Source organism: Cloeon dipterum, chromosome 3 (assembly GCF_949628265.1).
Source record: "Cloeon dipterum chromosome 3, ieCloDipt1.1, whole genome shotgun sequence".
Taxonomy (NCBI): domain Eukaryota; kingdom Metazoa; phylum Arthropoda; class Insecta; order Ephemeroptera; family Baetidae; genus Cloeon; species Cloeon dipterum.
Genome location: NC_088788.1, coordinates 15,568,959 through 15,587,518, shown reverse-complemented (window position 1 = coordinate 15,587,518; position 18,560 = coordinate 15,568,959). Strand labels below are relative to the sequence as shown.

Below are 18,560 nucleotides of genomic sequence, written 5' to 3'. Positions count from 1 at the left end.
CACAGAACAAACAAAAACAAAAGATCCTTAACTCAGATTTTGTTTCTAGCTTCGTCAATAATTAAATAATTCCGACCTTTTCATTTTTAAACCAGACATTCATTGAGAACAACTAACCAGGAGAAGGCCAAGAAATCTGATTCCTCGTTACAACATTTTGCATTTTATAAAATATTCATTTTGTAACACTACAAGTAGTCTGTCGTTTGTTGTCAAAGACGTCTACTGTCGAAACAATTGCAGCGATTAGATAAAATCCGGCCTTTAACCTACATTTTCGTCTGAAGATTTTGAACACGTCTTGAACGACAAAATTTCCCCCAAAAAAGTGTCCTTAGTGTTCAGGCAACGCTTGAGTGCAGAGTCAATGAAGCAATGTGTCACAAACGCAAAAAAAAGAGATCTGAGATTCGCTGAAGACGGCTTTGAAAATGTCTGGCTTCCCTTTTTGCGAGATAACACCCTTGGAAACATATACACACACGACTATTCTGCTTGAAGCAAATCCATTTTCGCCGCAGGTGTGAAGCCAGAAGCCGTGAAAAGTTGGACAGCTACAGATAATACATTTCGTAATACGCTTTTCTTAGCTTTTAGGCGAATGCTGCAATTCCACGGCCTTTGATCCGCGCCTGGCTTCTCTATTATTTATAAAAAAAAAAAGAAATTGACCAAGGCTATGCTGTCTCTCCAAGTGAGAAAAGTGAAATTAATATTGATTGGTAATCGATATTTTTTTATTAAAAGCTCTTTTGGCTGCTGCTTCTCATTCAGAATTCTAGATATTGAGCGCTCATTTTATTTCGCAAGCATTATTGTTTTTCTTTATAATGCTTCACAATCATGTAGAACAATGTGTACAATGAAACCCATTAAGATTCTTGTAAAAAGGAAAGCGTCCACTAGAGCCCTGAAAATAAATTTTAAAATGATCTGAAGTGTTTTAAACGTTGACCCTTTGTATCTTATGACCTATACACGTATACGTCTCGGCTTTTTTCGTAATCATTTGTACAACTCCACACCCAGGAAAATCAGGGTTATACAAAAGGGCAGACAAAAAATGACAAAAAGATTGCCTGGCCAAAGTGGGTTTTCAGGAAACTTCCGGAAATAAACGTTCGTTTAAGCAATTGTATTTTAAACAATTTTTTTACTAAAGGAAAATGAATTTTTTAAATTGATTCAATTTAGAAAGATATCATCCAGTTAACATCCTAGGGAAACGTAACGTAGCTCCATTTTAAAATTTTCATCCTGTGTTCTACATTAGAAGCCCAAAAACAAAGGTAATAAAATGACCAATTATCCACTCCAAGACCATTTTAAACGGATTTTTACTTTTATTTTACACAAGGATACATTTTCTTAAATAAAACAGCGTTGAGTCATCAATGAATTTCTCAGATGTAAATGACTTTCAAGCAAAGGATTTTTGTTGTTGCACTTATTAAATAGCTAAATAGGAAATTTGAATCATTTTAAAAAGTCTAACCTTGTCAATAGTCTAAAGACGAGTCATTTTCATGTTCAGATATGAAATAAAAGTGATACGAAGCTAGAAGCTATTTTATAGTCAACTTAGACAAGTATTTTTATGTTCCTTTCTCTGTACTTTTTGACACCTTGTTACTAATTTGTTTTGGATTTTAGCAAAAATTACACATGAAATACCGATTAAGTCTGGAACAAACTGGATTTTTCTTGCTGTGTTTTTCTCGAGAAAAAACTGCCTTGTAAATACAGAGACAAATGCGTGTGAACCTTATGAAAAATTCAAAAGACACTCATGTTTTTTATCATGTCTATAGATATAATTTTTAAATCATGCAAACAAATAATTTAAAACCCATGAATTATACGAAAGTTTAGGAAGTTAATACGAAATTCTTAAGCAAGTACTATACTTTAGAATATAACACTTAATTTTCTCCGTGCTTAAATATTTATGAGTTCATAATTAGATCAATCATTCTCTGCATTAATTAAAACGAGTTTGCTGCTGCTGTCACCGCTTTATCCAGCTCGAATGCGGTTTGCAGAGAGTCAAAAGTTATCTCTGGGCGGATACTTCGCGGCACATGCAGCCTCACTCATCTCGTGAACACGCTTTGGACACTGTGAAAATCAGAACGAGAGCACCCCGAAACACGCGGCTGACCCCTGAAGGTCTCCGACGACGAAGACGACCGATGCTCCGACACACTCAGCGACCGCAAACTACATAACTGCAGAGACCGTGACTGATAGTAATCTCGCATGAAATTCAAGGCCGGCCCGGCTATAGAGCAAACGTAAATTAAGCGCCCACACAATCAGCCACTGTGTGTTTTATTTTCGCAGCAGCAGATGGAGAAGGTATATAGGGAAAAGGAAAGCCCTCTGGCAAGCACGCAGGAGCAATCAACCCTTGTTATCGCCTAAGGCCGGCAGTGAAGAGATGACTGACTTTGCATTGCGCGCCAGCCTAATTAATCAGCAATTTGATCCACACAAGATATTTTTCGTCCTACTTTGATGCCGTGACCGTTGCTTAAAATAGAAATGGTAGCCTTTAAATTTAAATGGTATGTTGGTATTTTATATAAGTTGAATATCATTGATTTACTATTTTTTTTTATTTAAAAAAAAATATAGACCCGCATCAATTTTACAACGATGAAAAAGAAAAAAATATAATATTTCCTCTAAATTTTTTAGCGGACACTGTCTTTCAAAGCTCATTTTTTAAAGAAGCACCGAATATTAATTTTTGACAAAATCCAATCGATTCCTGAGGGTCGAATTTGGTTAGGCAGCTGAAACACCAGCCAGCAGCTGGCTATCTCGATCTTAGGCCTGTGATGCGCTAATGCTAGTACACGTTAGAAAAGCCAATTAGACAATCGCTCGCCTTTTTGATACTTGATTTTTGAGAAGTTCCTTGTGGCACTTCTTTTAGGGTTCTGATCAAAACGCTTTGATAAAGGTATTTCACGTTTTCACCAAGTTGTCGGCCGGGTGATTTTGCTACCTAATCTGATTCAACCCTCAGGAATCGATTTTGGCAATATCAACAATTAAATTCAAATGCTATTTTAAAAGGTTTAAAAATATTCGGGAGCAACAGCCCGAAATGTTTGTATTTCATCCACAATTAGTTGTTATATTATATATGACCCGCTAAAGGCTTTCATTATGAGATGCTAATTAACGAGTCAGCTTTGCAAACATATTTTACTAGCAAATTATAAAAGAATCTTGTAAAATGTGTTTCTTCATGCTGATAACCACAGAGAACGTGAAAGCACCTTGCATTTTTTGCATTTATTCTTATCTTGCAGGCTCCTGATAAAAGAAAAGTTGATTACTTGTTTTGAAATTAAATTAAACCCTAAACACCCCTGGATTAATAAAAAAGCAGGGATTAAATGAGATATTTTTCTGTGAAAAATGAAAGATGATCAAATATAACATCATTCTTATATTGAATTATTTCGCAATAATCTTAAAAATGCCAATTGTTGATGAAATGGATTGTTTGTTTTAAAAACTCGATTCAAAATTGAATTATTTTTATCTGTAATTGGTATTTTTTAAGATTCATTAATAACGAAAATGGCAGTATGTTGTAAAATGTATTATTGTTTTGCTGTCATTTTTACTAGCTGTTTAATATTTTCGAGCTGTGACATCTGTGGTAAGTCCATCATAAAGCAACAGTAGAGTTGGTTAGCGCAGCATCGCATAAATTGCTGTTGAACGCGTGTTCATTCAACTCAGGAAGAGGTCCTTTACCTCAAGGCGATCATCGAAACAGTATGCAAAGGTCACTCTGCATCTAATTCAATTTCAAAGCGACTGACTGCTAAGTGCAGCACATAAATAATTTTAACTCCTCCGGAGCTGAACTCCAAGCCACCTGTTGGTGCTCAGCGCAAATCCGACTTCTGCACGCCTTGCACCGCTTGTCCACCAGATGGCGCTTTGATCCGCGATCCGCGGTTGAACAAAATTATCAATTATTGTCAACTTGATGCGAGCGGCCTGCTGTTTGACCCGCGCCGCCGCCGCACACACTCGAGGTCGCCAATAATGCACCAATTGAGCCTTTTGCTGTTTTGCCCCCGCGACATAGTGTAGAACAAAAACCGTTAAAAAGATGATGCTTGTTATTTGCTCATTCACTTGGACTTTAATATCATAGTGACGCGCGAATTTTATTGCAAAGTACACATTATACACAAAAACAATAAAATAAAAGTTTTTATCACGATGAATTATGTGTATACAACACACATTAAAACCAACTTGTATCATACGTATGAATTTTTGGTATACTTTTTGAAATATTTCTGCGGACATAATTAAATTATAACAATAATAATTATGACCGACGCTTTATCGCTTGAAGGAAAATGTCAAGTGTTTCAATTCTTATATTTATGAGAAAATGATTTCATATTTTATGGTTAACTTATTTATATGTTTGTATTTTAATTAAATCCTATAAATAATTTTCAGCATCATATATATATAATGCTATGAAGACCAATTAGGCTAAATGTTTGTTTTAATACAAAATTCAAAACCTGATTCAAATTCAATTTGCTTAGAATTTCTCGCAAAACTGAAAACCAACATTCACACGTGCAGACGCACAGTTGAGTAAAATTAGTTTTATCTTAATCTCCAGCTGGATGAAAAGTCACATTAACTTTTTTCACCGCTGAAAATAATCAGTAGATAATTACGTCACAATTTCTCTCCAAACAGAAAAGTTTCAAATTCCAACATTTAATTAAACAGATGAAATCTGGGACTTTGGCCTTATGAGTGTGCCATGCGCATTTTCTTTATCTGTTGTAACTTTGTGTAAATCGACATTTCAACAGATAAAGAAGAAACACTTGACAGCAATGCGCGAGGTCCCTATCGGCCGTTCTGCTTTTGGATTTTAGTCCCGCGGGGGCGAGATGCACGCCGCTTTCGAGTGAACAAAAGAGAAAGATAAGGAGTTTAAGCAGCGTAAGTGTACCTCACAAGGCTAAGTCCTTATGCAATTTCAAGATCTAACAAGGAAGAGTGTATAGATGCGGATCTAAGAGTGATTAATGAAATGAATATTCTGCAATAAGCGTTTGAAGAATTGTGATTATTTGCCCCTTTATCACGAGGAAATCTTGATAAAATTAAAAGAGGTACTTGGCTTCGGGGCTAGGAAATTCGAAATGTTTCAAAGACAAAAATCAAAATATATAATAGCAAGTTTAAAAATTAAATTTGCCATTGATTCAAACTAAAGCCGCTATTCGTGCCAACTCACCTTTTCCGGGTCATGAGAAGTACTACTTGCAATGGCGGGTGCTCCATTTTTTATAATTAGGTTATTGTTATTTTTTTTTCGAAAAAAGTAGATTGTTGTTAAAATCTTACTTTTTAGCCTTTGCTCAGCACTTTTATAGGTTACGAAAACTCACTGGGTCCCAATAACACCGCCTGTCGAGGTGATAATATGGGGTGAAAGTGGTCATCTTTTCACCTCCACGCAAAGTGGCCTTCTATTGAAACGCTAGTGTCTTTAAAGTCGCTGAGAAGGTGCGAAAACTAGCAAGTGGCGAGTCAACGCCAATGTGCTTCCCAACCCGTTGAGCAATTTGAGCATTTCTGGTCACCAAAAAGTAACCACCTTTAGCCATCTCCGACATAGAGCAGTCAGCAATAGTAGATCTCCGCAATGATCAAATATCTCCCATTACCTCAACACTCCTTGGATTAATAATGAGAGCCAACGGGCTGGTCTTGTTTAAAAAACCAGATGCATTCATTGTTCCATCGACTGGTCCCTATTTCGAGCTTATTGACGACGATGAAGAACGTAGTACAGAGAATGAAAAGTAGTTAGTTATAGGAAGACTATTTTACTCACGAGTTTCAGCGGGTTGTTCGCTAACTCTACAAATGCCTTATTTCTCCTAATGCGATTTCCCTGACTTTAAATGTTTGTAAAATATTATGACCTGTTTGGAGAAAAAAAACGAATTGAATTGAATTGAAGAAGGACTGTTTTATTTTGTGAAAGAAATAATGTACCCCACTTAAGGAGTGAAGGGGTAAATTCTTAGAACATATTAAGCCATGCCAAATTTCACGAAGAATTAAGCGGTTTCGTCAGTTATTTTTGGCTTAGTTTCGATTCCTCTCGTTGCAATCTATCCAACGGTGTATGAATTATGAGCAAAATTTTCTTCTAGTGAAAAAACCTCATGATTTTCAATAGGGAGACAATGCTCACCGTTGATTAGCATGCACACTTGGAGCCGATTTTCTCAGAAATTTTTCAGTACAAATCCACTTCAACGCTCTATCCGTAATTCAGGCGTGCAATGACACAATGAGAGTTGTTGCAGTCATTGCCAATTCGAAATTGAGTTTGGCGTGTCCATTCAACGACGAGTTAGTTAATAGTTTCAAAAGCGGTGAGCGAGTGAACAATAACATGAAGTTTGACCGGCGAAGACGCAGCGCGCTGTACACATGGAGGGAGGCGACGAATCCTTACGCTCAGTGACTGGCGTTCGTTTTCTTGTCTTGTTCAGCATTCAGTGTTGAGCAGCGAGCATGGCAGCAGCAGCAGCCGAGTCCGAGGACGTCTGGGTTAAGCAGGATGACGTGCAGCCCCAGCAGGTCGTCGTCACCAACAACAACCTGACCAACCCTAGCAAGGTCTTCTCACGCAAGCCCATCAAGAGTCCTCCTCTGCTCGAGTTCGAGGACCTTAAGTACACTGTCCCTCTTGGACTACGTAGGGGTAAGAGTTTTGTACTAAATTTATTTTAAAATTATTATTTCAATATTAAATTAGTTAAAATCAACCATAATGCGCCTACAGTTAAAATGATATCATTGCAAATTTTGAGTTGCTGCACTAAAAATATTCTCTTTAGTGTGATCGAAAAAATCGGACCTCATTTGAGACGTAATATTTAATTTTCAACTTAAGATTGATTGAAGTTTCAAGCCTCAACTGTGATCCGATCTTTCGATCTCAAGGTGAGATTTATTTTTACGAGTGTTGTTTTGATAGTTTAACTTGGCTTTTATTTTACTAATCAATAATAGAAAATCTAAAGGGAATTCAAATTAAAAGCATCTCTTAACTCATTTAAATGAAGCAGCAAAAGTGCAGTGATTTTTAAGTTAAATTTTCCAAACGCAGATGAAACCCTTGCAGACATCAAGTTGCCAATTTGAATTAATTCGTGTGCGTGTGTCTGTTTGCTGGGGAGCAGACAGTATCAATTTATGAGAGTGCGGCAGATGACTCTTTTACGGGCCAACGATCTCTTCACTGCATGCACGCATCTCGCTCTATCTAATACTTTCTGCTTCTGCCGAGAAATTCCGATTGCATCGCCTCGATGAAAACATCTGTTTCGAATTCAGCTGAGTGAGTCGAGGTCATTTTTGTTGTCTCGACAGTTTCAACTAAATAAATAAATAAATTTAAATTTATTTTATGGAGAGAAATTAAAAAATGATACGGCTCATCAAGTTGTTTCGACTTTCATATCATTTCTTTATTTTTCTTTCTGAATGAACTTTTAAGTGTGCACTCTAGTTGCTCATTACTCAACTCTGAGCGGGCAATTATCGTCTGAGAGCTGGACAATGCTCCTGTCAGCCGAGAGAGAGAGAGAGGTTTTCTAGCTTTGAGCCGTTGATCGGAATTATAATTGTTTCAGGGAAAATTGAGTAAACAGTCGGAGTGCGTTGTTTCATTGAACAATTGCGTGTAGGCCTGACGCATTGAAGAAGACAACTCCGGTGTTTGTTGTTTGCGCACGATCGGCACTTTCATTGCTAACGCTGATTTTATTGCTCGTCGCAATAAAGCGAAAATTGTTTTGTAACTGAAACCATCGAGCTAAACAGCTGCAATTAAAAACTTTTTAAGGGGCAATATCATTTTATTGGTATTTTTTCTTTGGAGCCAAAAAATACGGATAGTTGTGCCACGTTCGTTCATCAGAGAGCATTTGGTTAAATGTAAAAAACTTCTTTACAAATAGTTGACAGTCGAATGAATGGCTATAAGTTTATCTAGACTGCCTGATGTTTTTCAAACTATCAAACAAACAATTAAGTCATTGCGAACTCGAGCAAAGATTAAAAGATGGAATCGGCTCGATAATTATTATTAATATTTTCCATTCTTCAGCAATGGATATTGTTTATTTATCCGTATTTGTCCACAATGAAGCTGCGGGCGAAAACAAGTCGCGATGACGCTGAAGCGCGAGAAATGCACACACAGAGTAATTGACACATTCTGTAATATATATAACTGGCTTCGTCTCTCAAAGAGAAGATCTTCCTGGTGCACGTGGTCTGCTAGTGACAAAACAATATCTCGCTGCAGCTATGAGTAATCTCTGCCGAGAAGCAAGGACGGCGTGCTTGTGTGCACACATTCACGCAAATCACAGCCAACTCAGTCATTAAAAGCATAAATGTGTGCATACGCGCCCTTTTGGCAACTCATTTGTAAACACAAATGTTCGAAAGCTCGAGGACCACTGCTTGACACCGTCACGCAGTTATCTGTCTGAGACGCAGTTGTCCATGAGCCAAATCGTTGAAATTAAATTTATTTATAATAATTCCAGATGATAAAGATAAATGACCGTTCTGATTAAAAAAATAAGTTCTCAAGTAAATTAATAAATTTGCTTTGCACTTTGTACGGATTTTTTCTGGTAGATTTATAAATTAGAAAAAGCCAATCTTAGTAAATTAAACGAATAGTTTCGTGTTAAAATGTTTGTCGAATTAATTTTTCTGTAGTTTTGATACATGAATTAGAATGGTGTATCAACTTTGATTATAATCAATTTATTAATTTTTCGTCACATGTTTTGGAGACAAATAACAGGTAACGCTTAAAATCAATTTTATCACAAACATTTAATCATTTAACGAAACAAATTTTAGTTTAATAAACATTTATTAAATTAGTTCGATACCATTTATTAGTTAACAAAAAAAGGAGATTACGACAGAGTTTAAAACACAGTGAGCGCACTTCTCTCAAGGCTAAAACGATTAAATTTTTGTTTTTAATTTATGCAGTTGACCTTGTAGGATGATTTTTTTGTACAATAATATCTCTATCAGATATCAAAACTTGGATTTTTTTTTAAATAATCGCATTCGTAGCCAATTTTAAGTGCGGGAAGTGATGCGCGTCTCATCTTGACCTGGGGCAAAGTGAAGTATCTTTTGCATTGCTAGCAGCATGTGTGCTCGATCGGAGAGCCGCGCGCAATAATTATTTATTACGAAGGTAGAGCCGCGCGGAGACTTAACTCGGTGTGTTGCCGAGCACAACGTGTACACAGGCGATGTGCAAGATTAGGAAACCAAGGTTTTTCGCAATTATCTCTTTGCTCCTGCAGCCGGCGTGTCCACGTGACTCGTCTGTGTTCAGAAAGGAAAATTAACCGGTTGGCTTTATTGCAGGCTCGAAGACGATTCTGAAAAATGTGTCCGGGAGCTTTTTGCCCGGATCTCTGGTGGCCATCATGGGGCCTTCGGGCGCCGGCAAGTCTTCTCTCCTGGACATTCTAACCGGATACAAGTAAGATTTCATTTTCTTGAATTATTCAAAATTACTCTTCATTGATTGTTTTTTCTCAATGATCAATGATGGATTTCAAATAAGCATGAATTAAAGATTTTATCAATTAATTTAAGCCCATGTTAAAACCAATTAACATTACCAAAAAACAACTTTAATAAATTGGCGGATCAACGAGAGAACTTTGTTTGACAAAAATATATGCTTTTTAAGACTATCAAGTTGAATAAAAAATAAATCGAACGCAGGCGTATGGTTTTTCCAATAAAATTAAAATATGAATAGCAAAAAGTAGATTACATCTACAGATTTTCACGATTCTTGGAATAATGTATCTTCAAATTTAAATTCTAAGAAGCAACTAAACCTTTACCTGAATTTTTACCTGAGATCTCTGAAATGTAAAAATTCAGCTACAGAGGTCAAGGTAAAATCGTAAAATGAAGATCTGCGTCGTAATTAATTTAAAAATTCAACACCAACAATTTTTTCAAATCTGTTGCCTTTTTGATTGAAAAAATTAGTACAATCTACTCTATGCAAAGAAAATAAACTCAGCAAATTAGAATTGACTTTTTACAGCCATAAGGATGAATGAGAATCCCACAGTAACGCCTTTCAAATCGGCTGCAAGTGGGCTGTGGCTACAAAGCTCTCTGTCCACAACAATCGCGTTTTCTCATTAGAATACTCGTTTTTTTTCCTTCTGGATCGTGCATGAAATCGGCGCTGACTCGGCGTGAAGCGAGGGCCGCGATGAAAAAACATTTTCTCGCCCGGCATCTGCCGTTCGAGTGTTCTGTTCAGACGAAAGAAAGTCCGGCGGCCATGTAGTAACCTCGAAACCTGCTTCGCGAAATTTAGCAACTAGATCTTTTTAATATCTTTAGTAGATGGAGTGCTCCACTCGCTGGCTAATTACTGAACCAAGCTTAAAATTAAAACTTGCAACTGATGAGCATGAAAGGCATTGAGCTGGAACTTATTGATCCAATAGACAAATAAGGTTTAAGCTTTTCAGTAAGAAAATTGGGATTTATATTTATAATTAATTAATGAGAATGTATGGATGACAGCAAGATAATTATTAAAAAAAATATTAATAAAGTAAGTTAATTTAAATACATGTTAGAATCTTTTATTGCCAAAGTAAGTAAAAACTGTGCCTAAAGAAAATTAGAAATATATTTAAGTAAATAAGAAATAAAGATACATTAAAAGATTTTAAATTAATTTCATGTTTAAAAATCCAGAATGTTTCATTTAAAATAAATTTTAAAGTATATCAAATAATATTAAAAGTAATCTAATTATATCTGTATTTTTCAAATTTTGGGATTATAAAGCATTCCGTTTTTGTTCACAAGCAGCAATTTACCTGCGTTAGGCCGGTTCTCTCACTGTTTCGTATACGTCAAATCTTTGGTAAGAGAACCTTGAGCCGAGTTAGTTGCAAGCTCACTTGGGCCGAGCGAATCTGATCGGAGAAATTTCTAGAGCCTTGAAAAGCCTGCTTAACCTGGAGGAGCAAAGTAAATTTTGCCTTTTACAAAAACTATTTTCGGCTCCAGTGGCGCGCGCGCGCGTTTTGCAACAGTCTTAATCTCTGAGCAGCCTCTTGACCTTGCATGACAATATTTGCGTGCTATCTTCCATCACAAGTGCAATGCATACACACCCTGCACTCAACTCTCTGCTTTTGTACGTTTGTCTTTTTTCACACCGCCGGTTCGCCAGGTTGAAAATAAATTGATGTCAGTTTTTAATGTTGTGGGAAACGGTCTATTTCCAGCCAAGCACAGCTGCTGTTTATCATAATGAGGCCAGTAAACACCATGATAAAAGTTGGCGTAGTTGCACATTGCACATTTCTTAATCTATCGCACTATTATTGATTAAATGACCTCAAGATGCGTCCTTTCGTGATCCGACATCGTTGTTCACACTTGTGGTCAACCATCTGTTTTCTCGACCGAAAAATTTATTTCAATTCCAAAAACCCAGAAAAATAATCGATTATACAAAATTGAAAATATTCTTGTTTGAATAACTGGATTATTTTCTCTTTATGCTCTCTCAATTTATTAAAGAACAAAAGTGATTATTTTTCCTCAAACACATTTCGGCGTCGATGAGGCGTAGACTTTGGATACGCTCAAATTATAAAAAATATACTCTGTTGTTGTTTTTAAGTTTGCAACGTGATAATGTGAAATATAGATCATTCTTTACGTAAAAGCTGACGCACGTCAGTAGCTGAAATTTGGACTTAGATCATAGTCTGTAATGTTGTTGCGGACGACGCCTTGACAATAAATTAATTAAAACAATCAGCAGCGTCAACGCAGGAAATATAAATAAAAAAATGTTGAATCGGTTTGCAACTTGAATAATTTTCGAAACGGACTTTGAAATTAATTTTATCGATTTGCATCCGAGAGCAGAGCAGGAAACATGACACATTCTCCGCATCAAACATCTGGATCACAAAGTTCAGGCGAGCACTGCACTTTAATTAAAGAGTTCAAATGTTGATTTTTTATGTGCATTTCGTGTCAATTACAGAGGAAAATGATATAAGCAAGTGGTGCACAAGATAAATGACGTATTGACGGAGAGCGCTGAATGCAGACAATTTATGAACAAACAAATAGCTTTTCATAGCTTATCTAACTCTCTTGAAAACCATAATGATTGGGGCCTTCTTAACAATTTCCATTTAGCATAAAAATTTTTATTAGTTCATAACTATAGTTTTATTTGAGTCTATATTTACAGGGGTGACTCATAAAATACGTCAAGACTTTACATAACACAGATTACACTCTAAACGATAACTCGCAATAAACTATTTCACTGATAAAAAGTCTGCCAGGTCATAAATTAGTAATTTAAAGCAACACCTGCAATGATTTAAACTTTGTCATCTTCAAAATTTTAAAAAGAAGATTTTAAAGATATTATTCTTCTTGGTCATCGTCCAATATCTTTATATTTTTTGAAAATTAAAATAATAAACAGAGGCATGTACAGATAATATCTAACAATTTTCAAAAGGACTTTCTTCTGGGAAAATCGCGTGCAGATGCGTAACGGCTTATAGTTTTATTTTTTTCTAAGAGTTTTCATAAAATCAAGCTTAATTTTGGCTTTTTTTAAAAGAATTCCAGGTTGCAAAACTTGCTGGTAAATATGAGTCAAATTTTGAATTGGCGGGAAATTAGGGAGATGAATTTTTTTCTAGAACTGTTAAAAATTATATATTTATCAGCTTTGCGAATTGGCCAAGATTTTTGCTCCTGCAGTTATAGCTGCTTGATGAATTACAAAGCCAAACTCGTTCATTTTATTATGTAATTCGATTTAAAAAGAAAAATACAGCTGTTTCAAAACCAGTTTTTTATAACTTTTTTAGTAACATTTAAAGCCGTAGAACATCTGCAAAATTGGAGATTTGAATTCCAAAATCGTGAATATATAATGGAAAATTTTCATATAATTTCAAACTGTGTATATATAGGATCGTTGTAAGAAACAATAAGTTTTTTCTAATTCACAGTAAATCAGGATAAAAAATTTGTTTCAGGGTTACCGGGGTGAACGGCTCGATTCTGTCGGACCGCCAGCCGCGTGTTTTGTCCGCGTTCCGGCGGCTCTCTTGCTACATCCAACAGGACGACCGTCTGCAGCCCCTGTTGACCACCATGGAGAGCATGACCCTGGCCGCCAACCTGAAACTCAGCATCGAGGTCACGGCCAAGGAGAAACAGCGGACGGTAAACCAGGAACTGGTAAATGGAACCGAGATTTGAGATTGATTCAAGCACGAAATCGTGGTGATGGCTCTTGATAAATCGCACCTTCTTGAATTAGTGTAAATATTAAATGAACTAATGGATCGAATTACTCTTCTAGCGCTAGCTCCGTGCTCTCTAACTTTCATCTTGCTGGTAACCATGCTGTACATTTTACCTTCAATCGCTCTCGCACCCAGTAAACGCGTAGGTTGAACAAACCTCAAACCTGGTTTCCATTACTACTCATCTTTCTTTTTTTCCTACTAACTAATCTTTCAGCTCTTCATTTTCTATTCTATCTTTTTCTTACTCTCCTTTTGTCGCATTTATATAGATAATGGAGATTTTGGAGACGCTCGGTCTTGAGAACCACATCAACACGAGAGCCTCCCAGCTTTCTGGTGGGCAGAGGAAAAGACTCAGCATCGCTTTGGAACTGATCAACAACCCTCTCATTATGTTCTTGGATGAACCCACCACGTAAATAACAATTCCATTCTTTTAAAGTAAAATCTAGTAGAAAACAAAATAAAAGAGTCCTGATTTTATTCCTTTTCTCACCTGCTTGGGACTCTGTAGAAAAAGAGAAAACAATTAAATTCCTGCACGTCACACTTATTCCCTGGAGCCATATGCCGCTTTTATATATTCTTCATGAATTTAACGCGTATAATAGAGCTATATAGCCACGGAATATTATCCTGTAAGGTACGCTTTGAGATGTGTTGAAACATTACCTGACTCTGTGGACTAATAAAATAAATAGTTAAAGGTTAATTCTCAATAAAATAATAAATTATCAGTGACAAAGTTAAAACAGCCCAATTGCCTCTCTTAAGAAAATAAATGTAATAGGTTAAAATTTAAAAAGCTATCACAACAATATCAGAATTGTTTTTACACAAAATTTTGCCGCGAAAATACTTTTTAGAAATAAAAATGAATGTAACATTCTGGTCGACAATGACAACTAAATATCTTGCCGTGATTTTTGAGCACTCTATTATTTTGCCAATTTTCATTTTATATTTCGTTTTTTCCAGAGGACTGGACAGCTCGTCGTGCACGCAGTGCATGCAGCTGCTGCGTTCGCTGGCGCAGCAGGGCCGAACGATCGTGTGCACGATTCACCAGCCAAGCGCCAGCCTCTTCGCTCTCTTCTCGCACGTGTATGTATTGGCCGAGGGTCAATGCATCTACCAGGGCGCCAACGAGAAACTGGTGCCCTTCCTCGACACCATCGGCTTGCCCTGCCCGGCCTATAACAACCCTGCCGACTACGGTTTGTTGCAAGATGATTATTTAATTTAGGCTTATTTTTCACTTGAAATGCTGCAGTCATCGAACTGGCTTGCGGCGAGTCTGACGATATGGGCACCAACGCTGAGGTCGTCCAAAAGATGGTCCAGGGCACCGAGAACGGCAGGAATATTAATTGGTTCAAGAATCCAGACCCGCTCATGGTTTCCATCAGCAGGAGCAATCTGTTCGCTAGCAAGGCCAATGGTATGTTTAATTTTTTCTGTTAACTTATAAAATAAAGCTCACTATGAGATCCGAATTGTTCATCTCACGCTGGGAATTATTTTTGAGTGTACATTTTTGAAATTTCCAAACCTTTTGTTTGTTCTTTATTCTCCATTCACAAAAATCGATTAAAAAAAATACTATAAATAAATTTTACATATTTAAAAATTAAATTGAAAGGCATATTTTTTCATTAAAATAAAACAAAATGTTTTGATCCACAAACGTTTAACAGTTTTGTCTTTTCTAACAATTTTTCTCAATATGTAACAACAGCACGTCAATTTGGTAAAAATTTATGTTTAAAAAAATTGAGAGCATTGTTTATTAAAAGACAAACACGTTTTTACAAAAAATTTATGATACATAGTTTAAAACAATGAATTTAACACTCTATCCTCATACGATTACATTAGATATATATTTTATTGTTCACATATTTTAAATAATTTGCACCATCACTACCATAAAAATTAGCAATAAATAAAAAATAAAATTAAAGAAAGTTTTTTGCATTTTGTTCAGATGATGATGCCGTCCCAACTGGCTTTTTCTCAAGGCTGCTGGTCAAATGCGGAGTCGGAAAGAGAGTGGACAGTGCCGTTCAGGAAACTTCACAGTGGAACCAGCTGAAGGTGCTGCTCACCAGGGGCTACATCAAAACCAAACGTGACACCGTGAGTGAATTTTTTAATGAGAGTTATGCATCCTGCCGAACTCTCGTGTCTCGCAGGCTGCAGAAGCATTTCTCTTATTACTATTAGGTTATCAATTTTATGAAACTCAAAAAATATTTTGTTGTGAATTTTTAGACACTGACTTACATGCGAGTGCTAGTGAACGTCATCGTAGGAATAATGCTTGGCCTCTTATTCTGGAGGTCGGGCAACCAGGGCAGCAGGGTGATGGAGAACTACAAATTGCTATTCTCTATTCTCATCCATCTCATGATGACGACAATGATGCTCACCATCCTCACATGTGAGTCAACCGTAGAGGAAAGAAAGAAAGGCAATAATCAATCCTCGATTTTCATTACAGTCCCGATGGAAATGTCGATTCTGATGAAAGAGCACTTCAATCGGTGGTACTCCCTTAAGTCGTACTATATATCCACTATGATCGTAGAACTGCCTGTCGTGGTGAGTGCACAAAAATGGTCTCAATAATTAATTAATTTTTTACCAAAGCATTTAAATATCAATTGACAAACATTTTCATTATTATAATTATAGACTCTGGGCTGCGTCTTCTTCACCATCATAATTTACGTGATGAGCGCCCAGCCCATGGAGTGGGACAGGTTCCTCATGTTCCTGCTGATTTCCCTGCTGGTCACCTACGTGGCGCAGAGCATTGGTCTCCTCATCGGAGCCCTCTTCAGCGTCACGGTACGTCAACAAAAAATATTTTATTGCGAAAACATGTTATAATAAGGGTTGAGAATTTTCGATTTTTTTTTTACTGTAAAGTTAACGGTATTTTTAAGTGGGCTGCTTTTAGACGTTTTTTCTAAGCAAATTTAATATTAAAGCAGCACAAGAACTTTAATTTTTGACAGTGTCAATTGATTCCTATTAAGGGTTCGATTAAGCTTAACGACGTGCCGAAAATCGGCGAAAATGTGAAAACTTTGGCGGTTTTTAATTGAATTTATCATGATGTTTCTCAAGGACGCCGGCAACCAATTAGAGAAGCATACGGTTATCTAATTATTGGTTTTTGACGTAGCACAGGGCTAAAATCGAGACAGCAGCGACAATTAAGGCTGGTCAGCCAGCAACCAGACTTTAGTCGCTTTCGCTGACCGTTATTGCTGTTGCGCAGCTGTCTTGATCTTAGGCCACCGCTACGTCACTAAGCCAATCAGAGAACCACTACCTTCTCTGATTGGTTGCCACCATTCTTGTTGCTAGGCTCAGTCCAAAAACCACAAACATATTGTTTTTACGTTTCCACTGATTATTTAATTTGTATATTGTTGAATTTTCGATCAAGTTATTTTGCTACCTAACCTACTTAATTTGAACCTCAGATATCGACTGACACCGTAAAAAATGAAATTTTCAGTGCTTCTTTTGATTCCCAGCCCTATAATATATTCGGCACTCTTGAGTGTATATTCACGATTGGCGCAAATAAGGACGCTGCCAGGGAAATTACGATTGTATACTTTTCCTGCCTCCATATCCCATATCCTTACCTTTACTCAATTGCTAAATTTGAAAAACGTGATTTAGATAATAGTCTTAGACTTTATAAAAAAACCTGCCAGCCACTCGTTCCATTAAAAAAAATGATTTTCCTAAAAAAGTTTCTACCCACGAAATTAAAAATTTACTGTCTGTTTTGTGCAGAACGGAACCTTCATTGGGCCTGTGATCTCGGTGCCGATGATGATGTTCGCCGGGTTCGGCGTGACGCTGCGGGACATCCCGCGCTACATGGTGCCCGGCACGTATCTGAGCTACCTGCGCTACGGGCTGGAGGGCATGGTACTGACCATCTACGGAGGCAACCGCGAGCGGCTAGACTGTGACGCCAGGTACTGCCACTACCGCTACCCTGACAAGCTGCTCAGGGAGGTGGCCATGGATGAGAGCGAGATGTACGTCGACATCATCGGACTCGTGCTCAACGTCGTCCTGCTTAGGATCATCGCCTACTACTGCCTCAGGTGGAAGATCAAGTCCGAGAGATAAGCGAATTTCTCGTAATTTTGCGCGAGTGCGGACACAATATTCGATCTTTACTTTCGGGAGTTAACTGCTTTTTTTACTGCCAAAAATGCAAATTCGCCGTAATTGTGGCGAGTCAGTGGGTGAAATATATTTCTTGTATGAATATTTTAGACTTATGAACTTATCGAAAATATTTAGAAAAAGGGATTTTTATAAGCAACTCTATATCATTTCACCGCTGACGCAACGACTAAATTTGAGTGAAATGTGCATATTTATGGTTGAATGGAATGAGAAATTTAAATTTGAAATATTATTAACGGAGAGTGGATGATGCTCAAATGTTGGAATATATGGCTAGTCAGTATTGCACATTTTAGTTAAAACGTCATTGTGATAATACCGCGTAAATTAATTTTCATTTTGACTTTTCTGCATTCCAATCTGTAATTTTATGGAGAATATATGACAAAAAATGTGCCAATAATCACACTTTTTACATTAAAGGCTGATGAGAATCAGGTGTTCATAGAGTATGGGGGATACGATTACTCTAACCCCAAAATTTATGAATACACATTAACAAAATACTTTCCTCTTGACTTGTGATATAATAGGAAAAGCAAATAAATATAAATTTCTATTTTATATTAATATATATTATTCAAACAAATTATACCATGTTAATTTCCAGTGCTTGCTAGAATTGCGCGAATTAAGGAATTTAAATAGGGCTGTGAATTTCAGACGGTCAACTATTATTTCTGAGCGATCTTCTAACCGTTGCAGGAATGTCAAATGAATAAAAAGGCATGTAATTTTACATTTTGCGCTCAGAAATTTTACTCGTGGTTTCTTGGTTTTACCGGAACTTTTAAGTCCAATAAATTCAATATAACTTGTTACAGTCTAAACGGGATTTCACATGCAAAATTA

General features: G+C 36.8%; 1 protein-coding gene across 2 annotated transcripts; it reads left to right on the top strand.

The window, feature by feature from the left end:
- Positions 1-6,563: 6,563 nt before the first annotated feature.
- LOC135939397 (ATP-binding cassette sub-family G member 1-like) lies at positions 6,564-18,272 on the top strand. 2 transcript variants are annotated; one of them, XM_065483737.1, is made up of 11 exons: positions 6,564-6,790; positions 9,502-9,619; positions 13,206-13,395; positions 13,751-13,896; positions 14,460-14,698; positions 14,755-14,922; positions 15,469-15,620; positions 15,756-15,924; positions 15,985-16,085; positions 16,179-16,334; positions 17,301-18,272. In XM_065483737.1, exons 1-11 carry the CDS (start codon positions 6,601-6,603, stop codon positions 17,643-17,645), a joined length of 1,974 nt encoding a protein of 657 aa, XP_065339809.1. In that variant the 5' UTR covers positions 6,564-6,600; the 3' UTR covers positions 17,646-18,272. The 2 variants fall into 2 exon arrangements, with proteins under 2 accessions (XP_065339809.1, XP_065339808.1); XM_065483736.1 differs by having other exon boundaries at positions 13,206-13,410.
- Positions 18,273-18,560: the final 288 nt, after the last annotated feature.